Source organism: Lutjanus erythropterus, chromosome 17 (assembly GCF_056507025.1).
Source record: "Lutjanus erythropterus isolate fLutEry1 chromosome 17, fLutEry1.hap2, whole genome shotgun sequence".
Taxonomy (NCBI): domain Eukaryota; kingdom Metazoa; phylum Chordata; class Actinopteri; order Lutjaniformes; family Lutjanidae; genus Lutjanus; species Lutjanus erythropterus.
Genome location: NC_139333.1, coordinates 18,062,233 through 18,084,009, shown reverse-complemented (window position 1 = coordinate 18,084,009; position 21,777 = coordinate 18,062,233). Strand labels below are relative to the sequence as shown.

The following is a 21,777-nucleotide window of genomic DNA, read 5'->3' as shown; positions in this document are numbered from 1 at the left end:
ATTAAGACAATTTGATTGGATTTTTTTTCATATCAGAGAAGAATCTGTTGATGAATATTTCTTTATGGATATATGAACTTATATTTCTCTGGAAGAACCAAAGAAAACATTTGCAAACTTTCATCTGCAGAAGAAATGTCAGTTAAATATATAAAAAATATATACTACAGTACATAATTTAAACAATGAATGGAGAAGAGGAAGAAGAGGAGCTACTTTTTTTTAATGCCCTGGGGGACATTACCTGCATTTGCAGCCAGGTCCATGTCTGTCTTGTTGGCGGCCAGAATCTCTTCCTTCCTTTCAGTCAACAGCTCTGCTAGATGACAGATGATCTCACTCCTCTGATAACACAGTCAACCAAATACAGGCAGGGTGAGCATGGAGCACATCCGTCCACAAGAGGTCAGTGTTTCTCTGTATCTGACAGGTAAGCTTAGGTCTAACCTTTTAAATTGTTTATAACCTATATCAGCAGATTTTTATGAATAAACTGAAAACCCCCAAAACAACTAATGAGGTTAACTGATGTAATAATAAACAATGTGTCACCTGGTCTGGGTGCAGAGATGCAAGGGTTCTTCCAGCGTCACGAGCCATTTCTGTCTGCTCCTCCACAGTCGGGCCTGGTGAAGGGACAGGACAGACTTCACTCACAAGACACTCAGCTGCCAGTTTATTAGGAACACCTAGCTAAAAGTAATGCTGTCTGACTGAACAGACCTACAATAAAAATGGCCATAAACTTGAACTGACACCTCTTTAAAACAGGTTCAAGGCTGAGAAAGAAAGCATGCAGCCCAGCTGAACTCACCAGCTGGTTTGATCTCAGAGAAGAAGGTTCCCACCTTCTTGCCTTCCACTATGTCAGTGATGACATGACCTGTTACTTTGGGATGGGTGCCGTTTGCAATGACCACTGAAGTGCCGCCTTGCAGGGCCCAGAGGGCAGCCTTGACCTATAAAAAAAAACAGAAAGAAGCACACAATTTCCTTTAGCAAGTCTCTAGTTGACCTTAGATCTTTTACTTCAGTTAAAGGACCAATACAACAAGGTAAAAATACTCCGTTACAGGTAAAAACCCTGAATTAAATAAATCAAACAAAAATGTATGGCAAAAGTATTGGAATTAAAATGTACCTGAAGTATAAAAAGTCAAATACTTGTTCTGCAGAAAAATGAAAATGACTGATATCATTGTGACATTAGTAGATTGTTAATATTGATATATCGATGTGTAAGCAGTATTTTACTGTTACTGTTTGTTTACTGGTTGAGGTGGAACTATTTTATACACGGTTAAGACTCAAACTCTGGGCCGGATCCCTCTGAACAGTCACAAGATAAGTGAGGGGGCATGATGGCGTGGTTAATCAGAGAGGAAAGAAGAACGAAACAGTTCTGAAATATATAATAGTTTTCATTTTTGGGGGAATTGGATTGAAACCTTGTGCAAAATATTGGACTATGTATAAATTCAACTTTGTGAGAAGTTCAGAAGTACCTCAAAATTTTACTTTAGTAGAGTACTTGAGTAAAGGTAAAATCAGTTAGTTTAAAAAAAATAAATACATAAAATGCAATGTTAACATCTCTCATTTACTAGAAAACTGAAAAAGGAAAAACTCCATAGTACAAGAAGCTTTATACTTTGTGGTCTGATGAATGTCTACCAAGATAAGGCTTTTCACTTGGATGTAAATAAACAAAGTTTTTAACAGAGTCATTGAGGATTTTTAACGTACTTTGGCCTCCATGCCTCCAAGGCCAACTCTGGACTTTGTACCATAGGTGATGGACTGCTGGTCTCCAGGGTAGAAGATGTCAATGAACTTGGCGTCATCTGTTCCAGGAGGGCTGTCGTACAGTCCTAAGTAATCAAATATTCTCAATTTATGACTCATACATGCGTCTAAAACAAACAATGCAGCATGACACACAATCCTAAAACTTTTGTAACACACACTGTATACTAGCACCTGGGTAATTTACCTGACAAACAAATAAATAACTGCCTTCTAAATCTCAATCCGACACATTCACGTGCACACATAGTCCTTGTGGCAACCCCATCAGCATCAATTTCAAACATGAAGGCAGAAGGTCTGTGTTTGCCTCCCTCACTCAGCTGACCCTGAGAGGGGTGGGTTTTTTTTCCCCCCGTGAAGAGCGCAGACAGATGGTGTTGTTATCTAACAGCTGACCCAGACTGTTGTTGTGTTAATACACATACCTTCCACGTCAGACAGCGCGATGAGCAGGTCAGCCTTCATCTCCACAGCTAGCCGCGCTGCCAGACTGTCGTTGTCCTTAATGCTGATTACCTACAGAAGCAGAAAATTGCTGATGTAAGCTACTAAAGACAGAAAGGCAGTGGCGGATATTCAGCCATCTGCTATTTGAGCCTTTACTTAGCTGATAAATAGAAACAAATACATAAACACTTATGTTCTGTGCAAAACATTCTTCTATTACTGAACTGTCCCTTTGCAGGACTGTCAGGGCAAATTTTAGGGACCCAGTGATAAAGTTAAATCATCAAAAACCCAGAGGTCCACCGTTTTATGCAAATGCAAGTTTGTCTGGATGATGAACTAAATACCTCAGCCATATTAAGTATATTTAAGTTTTCAAAATAATTATGAAGAGCACATAAGTGTGGCACAAAATGAAAAAGAAAATGGCTGGCAGAGAGTGAGAGAGAAGAAAAAGAAGCATTAGTTATTTCTGCAGGAGAATAAAGGAGGCGTCTACCTACAGATGTTAGTCCCTGCGGCCCCTTTCGACAGCACCTCCTCCCCAGTGACTGCATGCACTGTCATCCATCCCCTCCCTGCATGCACATGCCTTAATGGTTAAGGGCAGAGCTGATGAGGTGAGGCAGGGTGGCAGAGGCGTTTCAGTATGTATGTGTGCGTTTGGATGATAGGAAAAGTGTAGCTGTAACTATACTGTAGCACAGGGATTGTCAACTGGCAGCCCATGGGACGCATCCATCTCACCAAAGCTTCCCATCTGGCCTGCAGAACGGTCACTGATTAAAGTACTGAATATTTATATATTTGCAGAATTGCCAACTGGCTGGTTGTGGGAAATTAGCGAGAAAAAAAATAAAAGCTATAAATAAAAGCTGTATTAAGTTACTGCTAATGTAAACCAAACATTTCCGCCCGCAACTTCACATTAAAAGCATTTAACTGGCTATATACAAAGTAGTCACAGGAAATGCAATGAGTTTGTCAGTGAGTTTAGCACTTATAGACAAAAATGTAGACCCTGCATTGGCCTTTGGATCATATGTCAAAGGTGCCACTATTTTGATCCAGTCAGGACTGCCCTGTAAACACAGACAGATAAATGAGGGAGCTGCTGTTTTTCAGGATAAAAGCACTGTAACATTTAAATTTCTATACCGCTTTCAGTGAGTCATTTTTATATTCAATTGTTTATGATCTACGTGAGGGTAAGCAGACCACAAATCTTGATGATGTAAAATTTGCTGGAGAAATGTGAATGTTATAGTACTTTTTATCCAGAAAAACACCAGCTCTCCCTTTGACTGGTGTTTGTTCACAGCCAGTCTTGCGCTGTCCAATATGGCAGCAATATTGACAAATTGTGGCAACAGGCTTAAGTAATCAATGCAGCGTCAATGAATTATACGTTAGCACTTACCACTACTGTTCATCGAAAATGCATCTATAAAACAAAAGTGATTTTCGGTATTTTTTGGGTGCAGATCATTTTGAAATATCGCAGGCAGTAATGGAGAAGAAGGGGCAGCCACAGTGAGCTGTGAAAATGAAGAGCTGCAGGCGACAGGGTGCACACCTGCAACTTTCAGTCTGTTCAATTCCTTTTATTTTCGTTCTTTCAAAACTATGCTATACGCAGCATAGAATCAGATCATAGCTGCTCACAGAATGAGCGAAAAGGCCATTTATTGCTTGACTTTTTATTAAAATGACGACAGTTTGTTGGCTGCCCCTAGAATTCTGTGACCCAAAGCACTAAACCGCATTTGCTGTTACCATCAGTAACTACTGCTATTGTGCAGTTGCACAATAACGGTGCAACTGCATTTTCTAGTTAAGAGTCTAGTTATCATTATGGATTTCCCATGTATTTTAGGTGCCTGTTCACCCTGAAATAAAAAAACATAAAAATAAATAAATAAATAATAAAAATAACATTAATTTTGTAAGAAACTGAAAACATTACAACACATAACAACGATAGGCTATAGAGGCCTAAATAAGTTTAATTTCTTTTATTTGGAAGTTTGGCTCCCACAGTGTCTGCTTAGGAAAATTTTGGCCCTTGGACAATTGTAGTTGAAGACCCCTGTATGATACAAACACTGTCTCTACTGCCACCGCCACCATCACCACTACCAGTGTCGCCCCCATGCTATCTGTACCCACATTTACCCCCTGCAGGTCGCTATTGGGCTCCGGCGGGGGCACCACAGCGTCATTGGTGTTGATGATGGGCACAATGTTCATGCGCAGCAGCTCCTGCAGTGTGCTGTTTAGGTTCTGCCTCTTTTCATCATCGTGGAAATCAAGATTTGTCACCAGGACCTGACGGCACAAGAGAGAGGAGAGAGCAAGATTAAAAAATGTTACACTGAATAATACACAATGCTTCTTGAGCATTTCAAAGTGATTATTTTGCTATGAAGTAAGTACCTGTGCAGTGCAAGTGCTGTATTGGGTGAACATGGCCTCATAGAGGGCCATCAGGCCACTCTGTCCAGCTGCAGCACAGGCCCGCGCCTCCAGCACCGGCAAAGACTGCGACACAGATGCAGCAGATGTCTGGTTACATTGATTCTGAGAGTAAAGAGATTATCTGTCCAGGTTTTTAGCTGCTCAGAGACACGCTTCAATCAAATCATGCCACGCTAGCACAGATCTAGATGTGGCCAGGTAAGGTGGTGTGTTAAAAAAAAAAAGACACAAACACCAGTTTCTAGGTAGACTCAGTGCTTTGACATTATTTTGTCTGGCAGTGTTAATGAGATCTATAATATGAATGAAAGCAACTGTTCCATTGTAAAGGCTGGCCTGTCAAATGAAGTGTAGTGAAACATCCTATGCTTTTGGTTAAATTAACTGTCTGATGAAAAAGACCACCTTACATTGCAAGGCATTTCATACAATGGCAGCATATCATAAACTACCTTCCAAAGAGAGTTGGATCAACACCAATTTGACACAGACTCTAGACACATTGAAGGCTATTGCATTCTATTGCAGTATATTGGACACATGTCACCAGGTCTGTGTTCGTGCACTGCACCTTCTCCATTTGACTCAGTGTTGATTTATACTTTAACATTCCCTTAAGCCACAACACATTCTCCCACCTTTTCTTACCATGTCTTTGAGCTGATTGTGTCCCGAGTGCAGTGCCTGTCGGACACTCTGAGACAGCAGGATCTCATGTCTTAATCTTTGCTTGCCAAAGGCCACTGCTCCACTGGTGACAATCATCATCTCTCTGCCTTGATTCTGCAGCATGGCCACCTGGACAGCAATACACCCAATTAGGCCTCATACACAGCTGGGCCCACAATTTTTTTTTTTTTTTTTTGCTCAGACTCTGAGAGTATCTAGCTTTGAAAGGTCAGTTCACCCAAAATACAAAAACACATTTTTATTTACTTACCCATGGTGGTAAAAACTTGTTATTTTTGTTTTTATTGTTGATGTTTTGAGATCTGTCCCCGAGAAATCGGCCCCCTCAGGGGACAGAAGTCTCTGTCTTTCCAGAAAGAAACGATCTCTATGAAAACTTCAGGCATGTTTGGTGGATTACTAAGACTAAAAAGGCCATTGGGCCTCATGCAAGAACCATTCATACAAACAGATTTTTGTGTACGAGTGATTTAGGACAGTGTTCCCCAACCCTGGTCCTCAGGGCCAACTGTCCTGCATGTTTAAGACGTTTCCCTGCTCCAACACACCTGATTCACATGATGAGCTCGTCATCAAGCCTCTGCAGAAGCCTGACAACAACCTGATCATTTGAATCAGGTGTGTTGGAGCAGGGAAACATCTAAAACATGCAGGACAATGGGCCCTGAGGACCAGGGTTGGGGACCACTGCTTTAGGAGAACTTGCCGCATTCATAATTTTCTCGTATTTTGAAAACGAATACAATTTCCAAGTGGTCCAGACCTGTCGCAGAGTCACGTGCAGTTAGTCTGCTGTTATCCAACCTGACATTTTTCACTAATAACTGTATATTTCATCAGTTTGAAAAAAATACACTTCATAATTATGTTGATATTATCCTGTTTGACTACATTTCAAATTATAATATAACTGTAAATTTACACATAAAGCCTCTCATCATTAATTTAATGATGTATTATTACCTACTGTCAGGTGTATTGGATGTATATCGTCACATGAAGGTTTATGAAGTTTCTGTTCAGGGGAACATCCTGACTTTATTCTGTCTTCAATCTCTGTGAGGGAAACTTCTTCTTGATCCCCTCCTCCTTGCAGTCATCTTTTGCCATATTTTTTTTTTCTTTGAAGCCATTTTCATACTGAGACATGTAACACAGCATTAACAGCACTCAGTTTTCCCGATCTCCCAGTCCCTTAATTCCACTGCTGACACTGTTAAAATGACTTTTCTTTATGGATCTCTGAAAGCAGAACGTCAAACTTAGAATTTGTAATTTTTTTCTTTTTACTCTTTGATGCTATTTTCATGAATAAACACTTCCTGTCAAAATGGGGCAGGAAGTGTAGCCTCATATGGTATTATTGGGGTGTTAATTATGCTAATTTCCAAGTTTCTTGCACATCCACTCACAAATACACACAAGCAGATCATTTACACAATTACCTGAAGTTATGAGCATTTGCTGGATCTGACATCGCTTGTTCATTTAACCCCTTTGTATGGAAAAAGTAAGACAAATTTAAGAATACAAAAATGATCTTGCATGAGGCCCATTGTGTCCAGACAAAGATGTTGCTGTTGAATGTTTCATTATTAAACGTAAATATGTCCATTTACCCAATGTACTGTTGTGGAGATATATCTGAAAACCTGAGAAAATTAAACCAAAACTTCCTACATGATCAGACACCACTGGAGGTAATAAATTGTAAAGGTCAGCACTCCAATAGATCTCATAGGTGGGTAGTAAAAAAGAAATAGAGGAGCGACAGGAAGTGAACACAAAAAATAATTCACAAAAGTTAAGTTAGGGAAGAAAATCAGCAGGAACTATCTATAGGGAGTTCTTTTATACTTCAATGAAGTACAGTTTGTGCTGGCATTGGCCTCTTACCTGCTCGACGATGGAGGCCAGCCTCCCCAGGGCCAAGCCGCATTCATCACCACGGGTGACCACAGCGCTGCCGAGCTTGACAACGATCCTCTTAGCCTGACGCAGTTCACTGCGGTGTGCAAAGGAGCTGCCATGGGCTCTACCCTGAGGAGCTGTACAGAGGGAGAAAATGAGTATTTTATCGCTTATTTTAATGATATCCATCAACAAAACACAAAGAGAGTTTTGAGCAATGGAATAACTGTATTAAAAACCAGACCAGTCATTGAGGAGAACTACTGGTCATGGGTTGACCCTGAATTGGGCCCAGGTCATACCTATCAAATCACAGTCAGATAGTTGATGTTAATGGGACTCTTTCAGAGTGAAGGATCATGGGATGCGGCTGTGCCATGCCACAGGGTAGTATACCAGACCCTCTGCTCTTAAAAGCAGCTTACACATGCATTACTTTTTATATGCTGTTTTTTCTGTCTTACATTTAGGAGCAAAGCAGCAGATTCCACAAAAAAAGGACTTTTATTTTGACATAAACTTCCCCTTTAACTTCATCAAGTGCTTCTTAACAACTCTAAATTATTGAACACAACTTCTAATTGACACTGAAAAATCATATAATCAAACACACACAAGTAGCACATAAAGATAAAACAGTGATTGTGAACCCTCAGTAAGGAATTTCTAAATATAAGTACATAGATGGCTATCAGGGAATAAATTACAGCCAATTCTAATTAATTAATTCTAATATATTTTAATGTACGTAAGGACTGCATTGCAGTATTATATGTGTTTTTAATCATAATCAACAGATCACGGAGGCTAAAGATTCAGTCAAACTTTACCATGAAATTAACTTCAGCTTTTACAGAACTTAGTTGGAGATCAATTTTTCTCTTGTGAAAATGAAATCAGAACGCAAAGTAAGAAGAAATAAGGATTGCAGTGGTTTAGCTGGTACCTCAAATATTTTATATCTGTGCTTTAAAAACTGCGGACGAATTTGCTGATGTATCAATATACTGGCACATAAACTTCCACTCAAAACAGTGCAAGCATTGCATAATTGCACAAACAGGCATGTTTTGCTGGGTTTCTGTCTCATTGATTACATGAGTTAGACAAACAGCGTAAAAAGCCCGGCTCTACATCCATCTGTAACCTGGGAAACTAGATAATCACAGCCTTCAAACTGCCACATCAGCAGGTAAGTAGAAAAGCCTCTGCTGACATTACACATCTCTCCGGAGCAATGAGGCGCATGAGAGAGAACGGTAGAGAGAGAGAGACAGACACACAGACATACAGAGAGAGAGAGAGAGGGAGAGGGAGGCCTGTGACATCTTGTTCAGATTAGAGTAGGTCAGAAAACTCCCTGCAGGCACAAGATCTCAGTCAAAGTTTGTACAGTATGTTACAACAGAAGTTGGTCGGGTGTACTTCTGAAATTCACCACACCTGCCTGCAGATACTATATAGACTATGTTGATAAAATCATGGACACAATCATGAATTTATTAGTTTACGTTCAATAGATGCTCTCGAATTTGTAGGCAGGTCTTTTAAGGCTGAAACAAATTAGAACCAGACAGATATAAAAGTTGGTTGATATTACTGGCCTGATGAGAAAATAATTGTTGTAGGCAGCATTTCATGCAGATTTAATCATTTTTCTTATAATAATAGTGTTTGTATACTTTATGCTATTTTTATATACTAATGCTTATAAATAACATTTAAGACATTTATGATATCAGATAAAGATAGATATTGATATAGATATAGATACTATACCAATATAATGATATTGTAAAGATTTTACTCCTTAATATTGTATCAGTTCCAAGAATCCAGTATTAGTAAGGCTCTAAAACAAATTAATTAAGGTCCAGTTGTTCTTTATTATCTACAAATCATTAAATCATGTAGATTATATAATGTCAGAAAACATAAAAAATGCCTGATGTCACATTCAACAGTTAAAATGTACAGAAATATAAAACAGAAAAAAGTAAATGTTTGGCCTTTCTGCTTGATTCTGATTGATCAGCATGCTGATTGCTGTTCAATTAATTATTAGTTCTATAAAATATAAAAAAAAGTTAAAAATGATGTCTTAAAATTGCTTGTTTTAAAGTTCAGTTTGCTGTTACATAACCCGCAGAAAGTCTTTCAAACTGAGTAGCTAAAACTGGAAAATGTTTTGCAATTTTTTTCTTGCAAAATGACTCAGAATTATAAATTACATATCAAATAATCAAGAAATTGATCATTTCAGCAGCAGAGCCTCTGTGTTGCATCCTTTCTCTTTATCAAATCCAAATTTAATCTCTGTTCTTTTTACTTCTTTGTCATCCGGGCTGCTGGTTGACTGTAAACAGGCTGCACAGTGTTTTACATGGGATAAACTGTGTCAGAGCATGGCACTTGCGGTGTTGCTTGCCTTGTGTCAGTGGTCTGGTGAGTAACCGGCATACGTGTCTCTGTAAACCCAGTGAGCTCCCTGAACACAGGGTCAGCCTTCGCAGCAGCATGGTCTGTTTAATGCCTCTGCCTGTGTGATAACACAGAGACAAACAGAGAGTGAGAAACACACAATATCAGCACCAAAGATATTAAACTGTGCCATTTACCTGAGAAATTAGAGCTGAGCATTATGTTTGCATTGCAACGTAAAAGGTGCTTCCTTGTATCCCAGTGTAAAGTTTATTCCAGTGGTTTTCTGGATAGTAAAGTAATTAAGAGCTTTGTTCTTACTTGATCACCTTAAGTTCCAGTTTATCTTGTCCTTTGAATGCGTCTGCCAAGGTGTAACGTCTTCTATTGAGCCTTGTTCATCTTCTTTAACCTGCTATTCTTTCATTTAACAAACAAATACTTGAACAGAGGTGGACTCTGCATGTGCACGACTCCTCCCCTGACTGACAGAGCTGCTGATGAAACTGTCACCGCAGTTTGCAACAAGAGTTAACGGTCGGTTCTCTGACGTTACGTTCAAACGGCGCCCGTAAATTAATTTCCGCCGCAGTTTAAGGACCGACGATTGATTTTTGCAGTTTTTGCTCGAGCTGACATTAAAATGTTTATTTTCTACAAAGAAAGCCTCGTAAATTGGCGGTGAAGTGGCAGGATGTGGCGTCAGGCCGGCCGGCGAAATACCGGAAGCATAACGGAAGTGTCGTTTCAAGTCTCGCTTTTCAAAATAAAACTCTTCCTAAAAATATAATAAAATACCTACCAATCATAATTTCAATTTAATTTCATTTAGTAATAAAAATTGAGATTATTATAATTAGAAGGTATAGTATTTATATATATGATTATAGTAGCTAGTAGTAGTTCAGTTTTATTGTCTTTATTTTTGTTTTTTTTCTCTTTAAAGTATGTAAGTGCATTGATGTGAACACCACACGCTGTGTTAACTAATTTAGGCACAAAATCTGTCAAGACTTACAAGCTGACTAATTTGACTGCAAAATCCAACACTTTGTTGCTCCAATATATTTACAGCTAATGGTGTGTGTGCTTCAAAACTGGAACCAGTACAGCAGCATGAACTAGGGCCCTTCATAAATATCATTCTAACTCCAGCACCTTACACCACTACATTACACTTCTTTTCCCCCTGTTTTACTGGTGTTTTGCTGTGCAGTGAAATTTATATACAGACACTTGCAGCTACAAGAGGCAGGAAGGTATGGTATTTAGCATATAGACCAACAAACAATTAGGGTCATGAACCCATAAAGTCTTTTACCATCATTAGAGACTTAGTTCACTGTTAAATCAATCCTGTCTACTAACACTATATTATATATGTATACTGTAACATCATTTGGAACAGTACATATATGCAAGAAAACAAATTTTAATCCAAAAAAATGTTGTATGATTGGCAACTGCATCAAATCTCTGTGAATAACTGGCTCCTTCTTTCAAGAAATTAAATCATTTCCATCATCAATAATTATCAAGCACAAATCTTCATGTATGAATTAATAAAAATAAATTTGTGTGCCGTGTTTTGTATCTGAGTCTGTTTCATTTATGATTATACTTGTTTTGTTTTCTACATTTTCATGTTAAGAAGATAAATATTCATAGTATTAGGCTAAATTGTAAATCCTTAAAGGCTCTTCAGGTTTCTTACCTCTACTGCACAACTGCTGCTGTTTGTTTCTATATACTTATTTTTATCACTTTTATGTGCAAATTAATTCAAATTCAAATTCAAACAAGTCTGCACAGTTCATGTATGATAAATGCATAAAAATAATCACACAGGTATCACTGGGTATTGAAAGCAATAATAAATTCTACATTGCTAACCAGTATTTTACAGTATGTGGCAATATACAGGGCTCCAGAGTTTAAAACCAAAAGTTTGCCAGAATTCATTATATGTTGGTTTATTAATCAGAAACTAATTGGAGAATAAGGCTGTATAGAACTAAACTGTCGTAAATAGTTCTTCCATTAACTTGTGCACCTGTTATTCGCTCCATGTGGTGGTGGCAGAATCACAGGCAGTGTAGCAGTAAAGAAAGTTTTCTGTACCTGCTCTATCCTGCTGTGACAAAATGAAAAGTAATCCAGAGCAGAGTTGACTGACACCGTCGGACTCCCACTGCCCCTAGGACCAGAGATAACAAAATTGGCTCCTGTAGCTCCGGCTAAATGTGTATTATTCTATTATATCTGTCCTGTTCTTTTCTCTGTTGTATGCTTTTTCCCTTTATCTGTTCTTCTGTGTTCCTTGTCCTCTTTTATCTGTCTATCTGACTCAGGGGAAGAAACTGACCCTTAGCTCACTCCTGGCCACACTAATCCACTATCTATACGTGTGCGAGTGTGTGTGTGTGTGTGTCTGCACAACCTTTTAACTTATTGCAGGTCTGTTCTTTTGGATCCCTTCAAATTTGTAGAAGTATTTACTTTTTTAAACAAACAATGTAATTGCTTAAACTGAGCCCAATATTAATTTTGTAACAGACAGTAATACCTAAAACTACACCTGATATCAACATAACCTTGTAATCAATATAATTTCAGAGTAGCACCTCAGTAAAAATCTTTAAAAAATGTCAATAAATAGGTGATGCAAAATTCTTATGGCATATATATTTTAATATTTCTAGCCATGCTAACAGCAAACTGTTAACTGATTGACCACTTTGGTCCAGACTGAAATGTCTCAGCAGCTATTTCTTGCCAGGAAGTTTGTTACAGACATTAATGTTGCCCAGAGGATGAAGTCTAACGTCTTTGATAAAGTCCTGACCTTTCCTCCAGAGCCACCAACAGGCAGTGAGTGATTTGAGGGGGGATGAGAAAGGATGTCATCCCCCTTGTTGGTAAAATTACCTAAATGTATCCCTCCTGTTAACCTCCCGCCTCTCCATCCCTCAGCAGCAGAGAAAGTGCTGGGGCAGGTGGTTTGTTTACTTGAATATGTTAGTCCTGTCTGCCTGACTCATTGATCCATTATTTGACTGAGGTTTGTGCAAGTTAGAATCTACGGCCTCAAATATAGCTCCGAAATATCAGCAGCCAAACTGTCCTGTGTATTAATTAATCCATGGCGCTGTCCATGGTGCTGAAGTAGCAGACAAAATCTGAAATTATGCCTTTTTCTCTCAGTCCCACCCTTTTATTGGTTTCATCTTGGATCTATAATATATTCTAAATTATACATTACAAATATTCAATGCTATACTACTACTGTAGGAACAAAGTGACAAGCAGCAACATCATAGTCGTAGGGTGGTCTCACTGCTCCATCACTCCTGTTAAAAATTAATAAAAATCACCAACTGTCAACAGGTCAAAGTTTTCACTGATCCTGTGAAATATTGCAGCATCTAATGGATGGACTGGCACAGAAGTTTGTACTGACACTGGCCTCCCACACATGAATTGTTTGACTTTTTGTCTAGTGCCACCATGAGGTTCACATTTGTGGTTTGTCTCTCAACAACTATTGGAGGACTTGTCATTAATTTGGTACCTACATTCACGTCCCCTCAGGACTTATTGTAATAACTTTGTAATCCCAGTTACACTTTGTCTGGCAGTTCGGTTTATGACCAAATATCCTCAAAACTAATGAGATTTCCATTATCCTCAGCTGTATTATTTCTACTTAAAAATGTTGCGTGCTAAAATGTGAACATCAGCGTAATGTTGTTAGCCTGCTGACATTAGCAGGCTAGCAGTGCTGGAGAGTAACTACTTTCACTTATACTTAACTAGTTAAATGTAATTAAATTACAAAATAAATGGAATTTTAATTTGTTACCACTATGGAGAAAATATATGAATTAAATTACAGTTACTAATCAAAATATTGATGATTAAATATTCTTTCCAGGTTGCCTGGCGGAGATCTGCACTCTAATGAATGAACTCTTCCAGTTCATTGTGTCTCAGCTAATTATTCCCATGGTCAAAGTGGCAGCGTGTGGATTGTTTCTAATACCAGCATGTCCAGATGACAGCAGAGCCGCTCTAAAATAGCTGTAGATACAACTATGTAACTCATCCCCCATAGTAAAGCAGGCCAGTTATCCGCTGAAGAAGAGCAGAAAAGATCAGAGGCGCTGGTGTACTGTCTCCGTTGAAGATCATATTTTTTTCAGTGGAAAAGTTTTGACAAAAACAAACTTCAAAGGAAAAGATTTTCTGAGGTAAACAGGAAAGTAACAACATTAAGAGTGACGGGAACAAAGGTTTGTTAGAAGAAAGGATCAGCAGAAAAAGTAAGTTGCATTACCTCTTTATTACCCACAAATTCATTTATTGTTTTTTTTTTTTTAATTATGTCATTTGTTTTCATGTAAATCAGCTGGATAGTGTCATCTTAATTGTCATAATCACCTTTTTTACAGACCATTTTATGATCTCATTTATTTTATAATACAAAATACACACAAAAATCATGTGTGACCAAGATGTTAAATAGAAGTATGGGAGTTTGGCAAAGATGAGATAAAAACTTCAAATGCTGCTGGATCCTCAATTTAGAAACAACACATGAGGTGGGAGCTCCTGTCTTATATATTTAATCTGAGAATTTTCTGACCTTGCTTATTGAACTGATCCAATACAGGACTGGCGGTTGGTGGGTGGAGACAGCAGCAGGGATGTGCAGTGTGGTCGGTACCCGTAGAGCTAAGCTGGACTGTAGCGTCCTGGAGGAGGACTGGCAAAGAGGACAGAGCTACATGGCTCACTGGCACAGCCTCGCCCTCGTACCAGAGCATGACCACCGGTTAGTGACAGTGTTGTTGGTCCCTGGACCCCAAAATGAACTTAACCTTACACATCTACAGCACTAAAAATCAATATACACATTAATGCAGCAGTAATATTAATCCAAAAACATCACAATAAATGATAAAACACTGATAGTGACCATTTTTCTAGTACTTTAACTATTGACACATCAAACACATTTTGCTAATAATACTTACATACTTTTACTTAAAGGTAGAATCAGTAGGATATTTCCAAGCCGTTTGTCAAATACCAACATTTTAGGCTGGTAAAGCATCCTGAGCACAGAAAAATAATGTGAAAAATGAGGTAATGCAGGCAGAGGGCAGGGTCTCCGCAGTACAGACACCACCACACACTTCTAGTGAGCCACACATGATGACTGAAAGAGATTATGTTCATGTGAGTCTATACATTGTCTTTATGCCTTTGCCTTTGAATAAGGTTTTTAAATGCAGGACTTTTACTTGCAACAGAGTTCTTTTCACCTAAGTAAAGTATATGAATACTTCTTCCACCACTGGTGTATATAATATCAAGATACTATTACAGTCAGAAGTATTTTTCATGGAGTAAATTTTGTGTGTGTGTGGTTTTTAACTGTCCTACAGGCCGACAGTGATGGAGGCAGAGCGCTCAGAAAAACACTGGGAGGCCAGGAGGCTCCTCCAACGATTCCTCTCAGGGGCCATCAGTAAGAGTAATTACCCACATCCCAAAACGCACTCAACCAGACGCCCCCAACAGCCCGTCTCTGACCCCTCTGCCATGGGGCCGAAGGCGCAACGAGGCCCAGCTCATATTGAGAAGGAAGTATGCTGTGTGACCACGAGACCCAAGAGCACTGTGATGGAGACCAGAGAGAGGAAGACTGTGGTGAAGATAACAAAGACGCCAAGGTTCCTGGGAGGAAACTTTTGTTTGTGGTAATCATACAAAATTTAAAAACAATATTTTAAAGCGCAAGCACAATTGTATTTTTGTTTGCAGCTTAACTTCGAGTGTTTGTGTTTGTAATAAAGCTTAATTCTTGTTACAATACTTGTTGTCTTGGTTAAAAAATACTGTTTAATCTTCATGAAAATGTTCCTTTCATTACAATAACTGTGGCAGAGGGATTTTATAAAGCTTGACTCAACAGAGGAGCGGGCAAAAGGCTCTAAGAGATTAAAACAAGGCTAAAACACCAACCTGCATTACTCTGTCTGCCTGATGGAGGAATTTAGACTCTTCTGTGTGATCCTCTTTTGAAAACTAATGCATTACTAAGGTTTTTTTTTTTTTTTAATTTCTGGTCACTGAGCCTCCCCTGACACTATTTGGAGCCCCTTATGGAGGGCTTCCTCCCACTTTTCTGGTCTAGATACATTAGAAAATAGCAATTAATTAATTTTCCAAAATATATAGTATGTGCTGGTTAAGTGGCTAAAATACATTTTAAGGGTATTAAAATAGAGTGTGTGTGTGTGTGTGTGTGTGTGTGAGTGTGTGTGTTTGGGATTCAGCTGCCAGGGATGAGTGAGGTGTTAAGAGACTCCTGGGGAGAATACATTTGATTACTTCATGGCTACGTTCCACATTGATTCAGCTGCTGCTTTGGGATGCGCTGGGAATAGATGAGAAAATTAATTCAATTAGTGGCTGAAGCTCAGTGTTTTGTCAGCTGGCCACAGTGGCGAGTGGTTTCAAAATATAGAAAGCCATTTTAATGGAGCAATAAATAAGACTTGGCTAAAAACAGCCACAATACTGGATATCTGCGATGAAGTGAGGAGGCAAGTTTGTTGATGAAGACATTCTTAGTCTGCTCAAACTGAAAATACATCATCTGCATATTGTGTAGTAAAGTATTCGTGGTAGAGCAGATGTATCGTTATCAAGTTTGAAACCCTTTTTACCTGTACAAATGCAGGTCAATAATAGGAGGTCAATAATGTGGCATTTAAAATTGGTTTATTGTAATCAGGCCATATTATTTCATCACAAAAAAAGGTATTTGTGATAGGCCTGTTGGAAAATTGATCAAGCTGGATACGAGCCCTTCCTCATTCTGTGAGGGTCAGGGTTGATGAATCCATTAAATGTGCATGTGATGGCCATGGGATGTTTTATGCAATTATTGAGAAGATAATCTAAAAATGCAAGTTAAAACTGTATATTTGTTATATGTTATTCTTATGAAGTGTGGTTTCTTCTTTGCATGGGCAGGAACATAAATCTTAAACTCCCATTGCACTTGCATTTCCAATAGATCTGAAAAAGGCACATATGCAGTTGCAGCAAAAATAATTACAGACTTACTGAAAACAAAAGCGTTTTAGCTCTGTGTTTTAAAGCCTTCACATGATCTTCTCTCCAAAATGTATTATTGTTCCCTCTTCCTTTGGTTACCATCTTGTTCATTTTTGATGTACCATTTATATGCTGACATTAATTGCTCAAAATAATACTAATAAACAGCTTCTTCCTGCACCATACGACAACTTCTGATTATGTAATGATCTAACATCACCATCACCGTTCCCCATCTCTCTGCCACTCGATTCAAGCATCACCAAGTAAGTAAAATGGCCGGCAGAGACAGAGACAAACCTATTTGTCTTGGAGATAGACCTGTTTGTGCCTTTCAAGCAGGGTTGCCTGAAACAAACCTGGTCTATTGTTTGTGTGTAAAAAGGCCCTGTAGAGTGATTCTGGAGATATGGAGGGCCTCTGAGAGGTTGGTGAAAGACCTGAAAGCCATGTGAGGAGTCCATTAGTGGGTCCAGTGTTGGAGGAAGCCCCCTGATCTGATGGTATCAGCACCTCGGGGCAGGGAGCGCGAGCAGAACAAATGCTATCAAGCAGTAACACAGGCCCAAAAACAGGATTGCTATCTCTGCCCATGAAAGTCAGAGTAGCCCAAAGCACAGACACACACACACATAATGACAAAGACTCACACACATACACAGGTATATAAGGTGACTGATGATGCAGCAGCGCACCTGCAGGCTGACCACTGAACAGAGTTGTTGGGTATAGTCACGAAGAAAACAGGAGGATGGAAGAGAAGGCAGCAGAGAATGGAGTGGCAGCCATGGCAGCCTGCTACCAGAGATTTGATCCTGCAGCGTATCTACAGTACAACTACACGCCACCACGGGCTGATTTTGAAAGGGAGGACAGCATCGTGCCGTGGAAACTGGAACGCCTGCACAGAGCTTTCAATGAAGGTAAGAAGAAGAAGATCATGTAGACTTCATTCAAACATATTCTACACTAAATAAAAGGCTTTTAACAAGTGAGTTATGGCCTGATTACAGACTATTAACTACTAAAATTGTTTGTAATCAATGATTTTTCCTCTCCCTGTCCAGGTGATGTGAGTGGTGATCTACTGGTGGACGTAGGTTCGGGCCCCACCCTGTACCAGGTGCTGAGTGGCTGTGAGGTCTTCAACAGGGTGCTCCTCACAGACTTCCTGGAGGTCAACAGGCAGGAGCTGAGGCACTGGCTCCAGGACGAGGGAGGCTGCAACCTGGACTGGACACCCTACCTGCAGTACGTCTGCAAGCTGGAGGGACGACGGTACGAGCAGGTCCTTTTAAACTCTGTGTAATCTTCTTAAAAGTATCTTCTTTGAAGTATTTTAACATCTCTTCGAGCATCGAGTCACCCTTGCACTGTGCCTATGTGACAATAATAAAAGAAGTGCCTTGATTTGGAAAGCCACACAAAGATGTTTGCAGAAACCAAACGTACAGTATTGTGTAGACAGAATCAACATCTAGGTTAGTAGCTTTGTGAAGTTTTTATCGTGTTCACTCTCTTAGTTTAGCATATTAGCATGGCAACATTTGGTATTTACTGCTAAACACAAAAGTACAGCTGAATCTGACAGCAATGTCATTTTGCAAGTGTTTGGTCATGAATAACCAGCAGCCATAACTGAAGCTGAAGCTAAACAGGTGTGGGTTGGATAGTGCCTGAATGCGATACCTTCTGGGCAAAACTAAGGTACTGCTGGAAGTGGTGTTGGTGGGCCTGTGTGGTGTAGTCTTCCCTCCGGTCCTAATTAATCCAAATGCCCCATTTATCACAAAGAGTAGGGGGTTCCCTGGTGTCCTGGCAAAATTCCTAAACATGACTCGCTCCACCTGGCCACCTAATCATCCCCCGGTGTAATCGGCTCAATGTTTCTCTCCCTGTGTTGTGCAAGTTCACACTTAAAAGAGTAAATCTTCATAATGTTCTACATTCATATGATATTGTCTCTACCAGGCCCTCAGCATGGACAGAGAAAGCTGCCAAGCTGCGTCAGGTGATCTCGGACATCCTCCCCATCGACGTGCACCGCCCTCATCCTCTGGCCCACGATGCCCTTCCTTCAGCAGGCGCCGACTGTCTCGTGTCCTCCTTCTGTTTGGAGAGTGTCAGCCCCGACCTGGCCGCCTTCACCCGTGCCCTGGGCCACATCGGGAGGCTCCTGAGGCCCGGTGGACACCTCCTGCTCATCGGAGCCCTGGGAGAGAGCTACTACTATGGGGGGCCCGGGGTAAAGATCCCTGTGGTCCCACTGACTGAGGCCCAGGTGTGTGATAGTTTGAAGGAGAGCGGCTACACCCTGATCAGACTGGAGGTTTACAGACTGCCTCAGGACATGAAAGTGGGGGTTGATGATGTTACAGGTGTGTTTTTTGTAAAGGCAAAGAAGGATTAAAAGGGAGAAAAAGGGTATTAAAAGTGAAAGTAAAGAGAAAATATTATAGATTAAGCTGAGGTAAATGCATGGTTTCGCACAGCAAACAGTTCTTGCTTTAATTTTCTTAAACCAATCTTGCTATTATTATTGGTGATGCTGATAATAATAGGGGGAAATGCAAAAACACAAATATATGAAAAAATATTTAACTTCATTCCATTTTATTTTATCTGTAAATGTCTTTTCTGAGGGTGAATACTTTTGTGACATTTTCTTTTGTTGCCAGAGGAGCTCTCAGTGTTAGAAATGTAATCACACATTGCCTCCTGCTGTTCAAATACAGCAACTACATTATCAAGAATGTGATGCTTCAAGTTTTGCTTTCAGCATGTCATATAATATCACAGCATAGCAAATTTAAAACTGTTTATAAACAGTATATTTTGATAATATTTCTTGATGAGTTGCCTGCTGTGTTTTGTAATTTGTGATAATGCAAATAAAGAAACAATGGCATTAAACAATGATTATCTCATGATTCATGTTTGTGCAGTTATCTCAGATTGACATTATGTTGAGGCCAGTCTCAAGAAGTAACAGACTTGGGTTGTTACCCATGCTGCACCAGCATGGCAAGGTGAAGGTGAAACCTTTCCATTGTCTTGTTCAGATTAAAATTATTTAATTGTACAACAACAACTACAACTCAAATAAAAACACACAGGGAACAATTTAACAATTTAAAGACATGTAGAGGCCAAATAATTTTCTCATATAGTACTTTGTCTGCTGGAGGGGCTCTTTAGTGGGCACTTCATTGTGTTTTATCTATCATAGGGGCATCCTACAGGGCACTTTTATGTTGTTTTTTCAAACATGGGGGCACTGGGTGATGATCACCCTGCTTGCACCCCACTTGAGTCCACTAATGGTTTTTGAAGGTCTCCACTCGAAATCAACCACACTTTCTGTCAATCTTGTCTTGGTCTCAGTCGAAGAGGATTTTATTTCAAGACCAAACCTGTTGAGATATCACTAACTTGTCTGTCTGCTTTACTTTTTAACATAATTCCTGTGACTGGTTGAAAAGCTTGCTGCTTCAAATGCAACTTGACTCATTTCTAATTTGAGTTTTTTGTCACTGTTAACAGCTGTCACCCCTCCCAGCCCAACTTCACAAGCACTCCAACGAAGTGAATGTGGGAACAGGAGAAGCTGTGGCTTTCTGGGAGGAGATATGAGCCAAATCTTCTGTACAATTTGGCTCCTCAACCACAAATAGTTAATCTCCAAAACATCGTCCAAAATAAAACACCCAGCAGTAAATACTGCCATGCAGTGTTTGCTGATACAGACAAGACCATGTAAAATGTTAATCAGCAGTTACAAAGGAAATATAAAGAAAGGTGAGCTAAGTCTAAGTGATGCTACCAAACCTAGCTAGCATTATATTTTTGCTTGTCATAAATAATGACAGGACAGGCCTCATAAAGCCATGTAGCCAATGTGTCTATCAGTCCCTTCAGGAAGATGTGATGTAGCATCACAACAATTCATGAAAATTCAATCAATCCCTGTGAATTCTGCATGACTTTGCAGTTTTGTTCTAACTCTGCAACTTTTCCACAAAAATGACTAGTCATCTTCCTGCAAGCCTGCAAGCTTCCTGGAAGTTCTACCAATCATAGAGATCCCTCACGCAAATGCCATGCATATATGTACATGTAGTTGTTGTAGATACTGTTTTGACTAAGCTTCAAAAAGATTTTGTTTCTTTCAGATGCACTTCTTCAAATAACAAATAACACATATTTTGTTTGAATTTTTACTTTGACTTTGCTAAGCTTAAAAGATATTATTTGTGCTGTTGGGGACATTTAATGGTGCATCCAAGGCTGTTAACAAATGACAAGAACAGAGATCATAAAAGTGTAAAAACTTCACTTCAGGATTCTCATTTAGTAAAACTCACTATCTGCCTTTGTCTTTGTTTTCTTATAAAATAAATATCACTGGAGCATTGTACATTCCTACAGATTAATTCTATAGACTTGAAATCACAAAAACACCAACAGGCCATTAGAATTTTTTATTAGCAACAACACAAAACATCATTTATTTACAAGGTCAAGAATGAACCTTCACGCTCATCATAGATATACTGTTTTTGAAAAAATAGGTCTCCTTTCAGTTCAGCTCCTTTCATCGTCTCCACCATCCCAAACAGATCATGCTTGCTAATCGCCATGTTACAAAAAGCCTGTTCATAATATCAAACCAGAAAAAACTGTGCGGCATCATCATGATTAGTTGGATTAGTCTGATATGATTTAATCTGGTCTGCTGTGGCTGCGCTCAAATCGTCTGTCAAATCCTTGACCTTGCACGCAAATGTCTACAAGGCTGAGAAGAGCAAGCCCAAAGTGTCGTTTTATAACCGTTTCTGGGTTAAATTCTAATAAAACTGGCCTGCACCCATCATACTGTAGTATATCATG

The 21,777-nt window shown here is 39.4% G+C and overlaps 3 protein-coding genes across 6 annotated transcripts in view; 2 read left to right on the top strand and 1 right to left on the bottom strand.

Moving 5' to 3' along the window:
• The window catches only part of aldh18a1 (aldehyde dehydrogenase 18 family, member A1), a 102,411-nt gene extending 92,097 nt beyond the window's left edge, over window positions 1–10,314 (bottom strand). The window contains exons 1-11 of one of the 4 annotated variants that reach the window (XM_084740172.1): window positions 10,078–10,314; window positions 9,764–9,874; window positions 7,321–7,472; window positions 5,383–5,532; window positions 4,693–4,797; window positions 4,426–4,584; window positions 2,235–2,325; window positions 1,747–1,871; window positions 815–959; window positions 553–626; window positions 245–344 (exon numbers count right to left, since the gene is read on the bottom strand). In XM_084740172.1, the coding sequence (XP_084596298.1) occupies window positions 245–344; window positions 553–626; window positions 815–959; window positions 1,747–1,871; window positions 2,235–2,325; window positions 4,426–4,584; window positions 4,693–4,797; window positions 5,383–5,532; window positions 7,321–7,472; window positions 9,764–9,854 (1,192 nt within the window). In that variant the 5' untranslated portion in view covers window positions 9,855–9,874; window positions 10,078–10,314. The remainder of the gene's footprint in view (window positions 1–244; window positions 345–552; window positions 627–814; window positions 960–1,746; window positions 1,872–2,234; window positions 2,326–4,425; window positions 4,585–4,692; window positions 4,798–5,382; window positions 5,533–7,320; window positions 7,473–9,763; window positions 9,875–10,077) is intronic. The other 3 variants (XM_084740168.1, XM_084740171.1, XM_084740170.1) reach the window with 3 other exon arrangements.
• Window positions 10,315–14,062: 3,748 nt separating this feature from the next.
• Window positions 14,063–15,525, top strand: LOC146312078 (uncharacterized). The gene is made up of 3 exons (XM_084741557.1): window positions 14,063–14,078; window positions 14,429–14,590; window positions 15,207–15,525. The coding sequence occupies exons 2-3, from the start codon at window positions 14,463–14,465 to the stop codon at window positions 15,523–15,525; spliced, it is 447 nt and encodes a 148-aa protein (XP_084597683.1). The 5' UTR covers window positions 14,063–14,078; window positions 14,429–14,462.
• A 2,072-nt stretch (window positions 15,526–17,597) lies between these two features.
• pnmt (phenylethanolamine N-methyltransferase) lies at window positions 17,598–19,803 on the top strand. The gene is made up of 3 exons (XM_084741152.1): window positions 17,598–17,810; window positions 17,955–18,165; window positions 18,859–19,803. The coding sequence occupies exons 1-3, from the start codon at window positions 17,639–17,641 to the stop codon at window positions 19,295–19,297; spliced, it is 822 nt and encodes a 273-aa protein (XP_084597278.1). The 5' UTR covers window positions 17,598–17,638; the 3' UTR covers window positions 19,298–19,803.
• The last annotated feature ends 1,974 nt before the right edge of the window (window positions 19,804–21,777 follow it).

Coding starts and splice junctions, on each gene's coding strand:
- LOC146312078 (XM_084741557.1), top strand. CDS start 14,463: ATGTGCAGTGTGGTCGGTACCCGTAGAGCTAAGCTGGACTGTAGCGTC. Junction 14,591..15,206: donor GTACCAGAGCATGACCACCG/GTTAGTGACAGT, acceptor ACTGTCCTACAG/GCCGACAGTGATGGAGGCAG.
- pnmt (XM_084741152.1), top strand. CDS start 17,639: ATGGAAGAGAAGGCAGCAGAGAATGGAGTGGCAGCCATGGCAGCCTGC. Junction 17,811..17,954: donor GCACAGAGCTTTCAATGAAG/GTAAGAAGAAGA, acceptor CTCCCTGTCCAG/GTGATGTGAGTGGTGATCTA. Junction 18,166..18,858: donor TGCAAGCTGGAGGGACGACG/GTACGAGCAGGT, acceptor TGTCTCTACCAG/GCCCTCAGCATGGACAGAGA.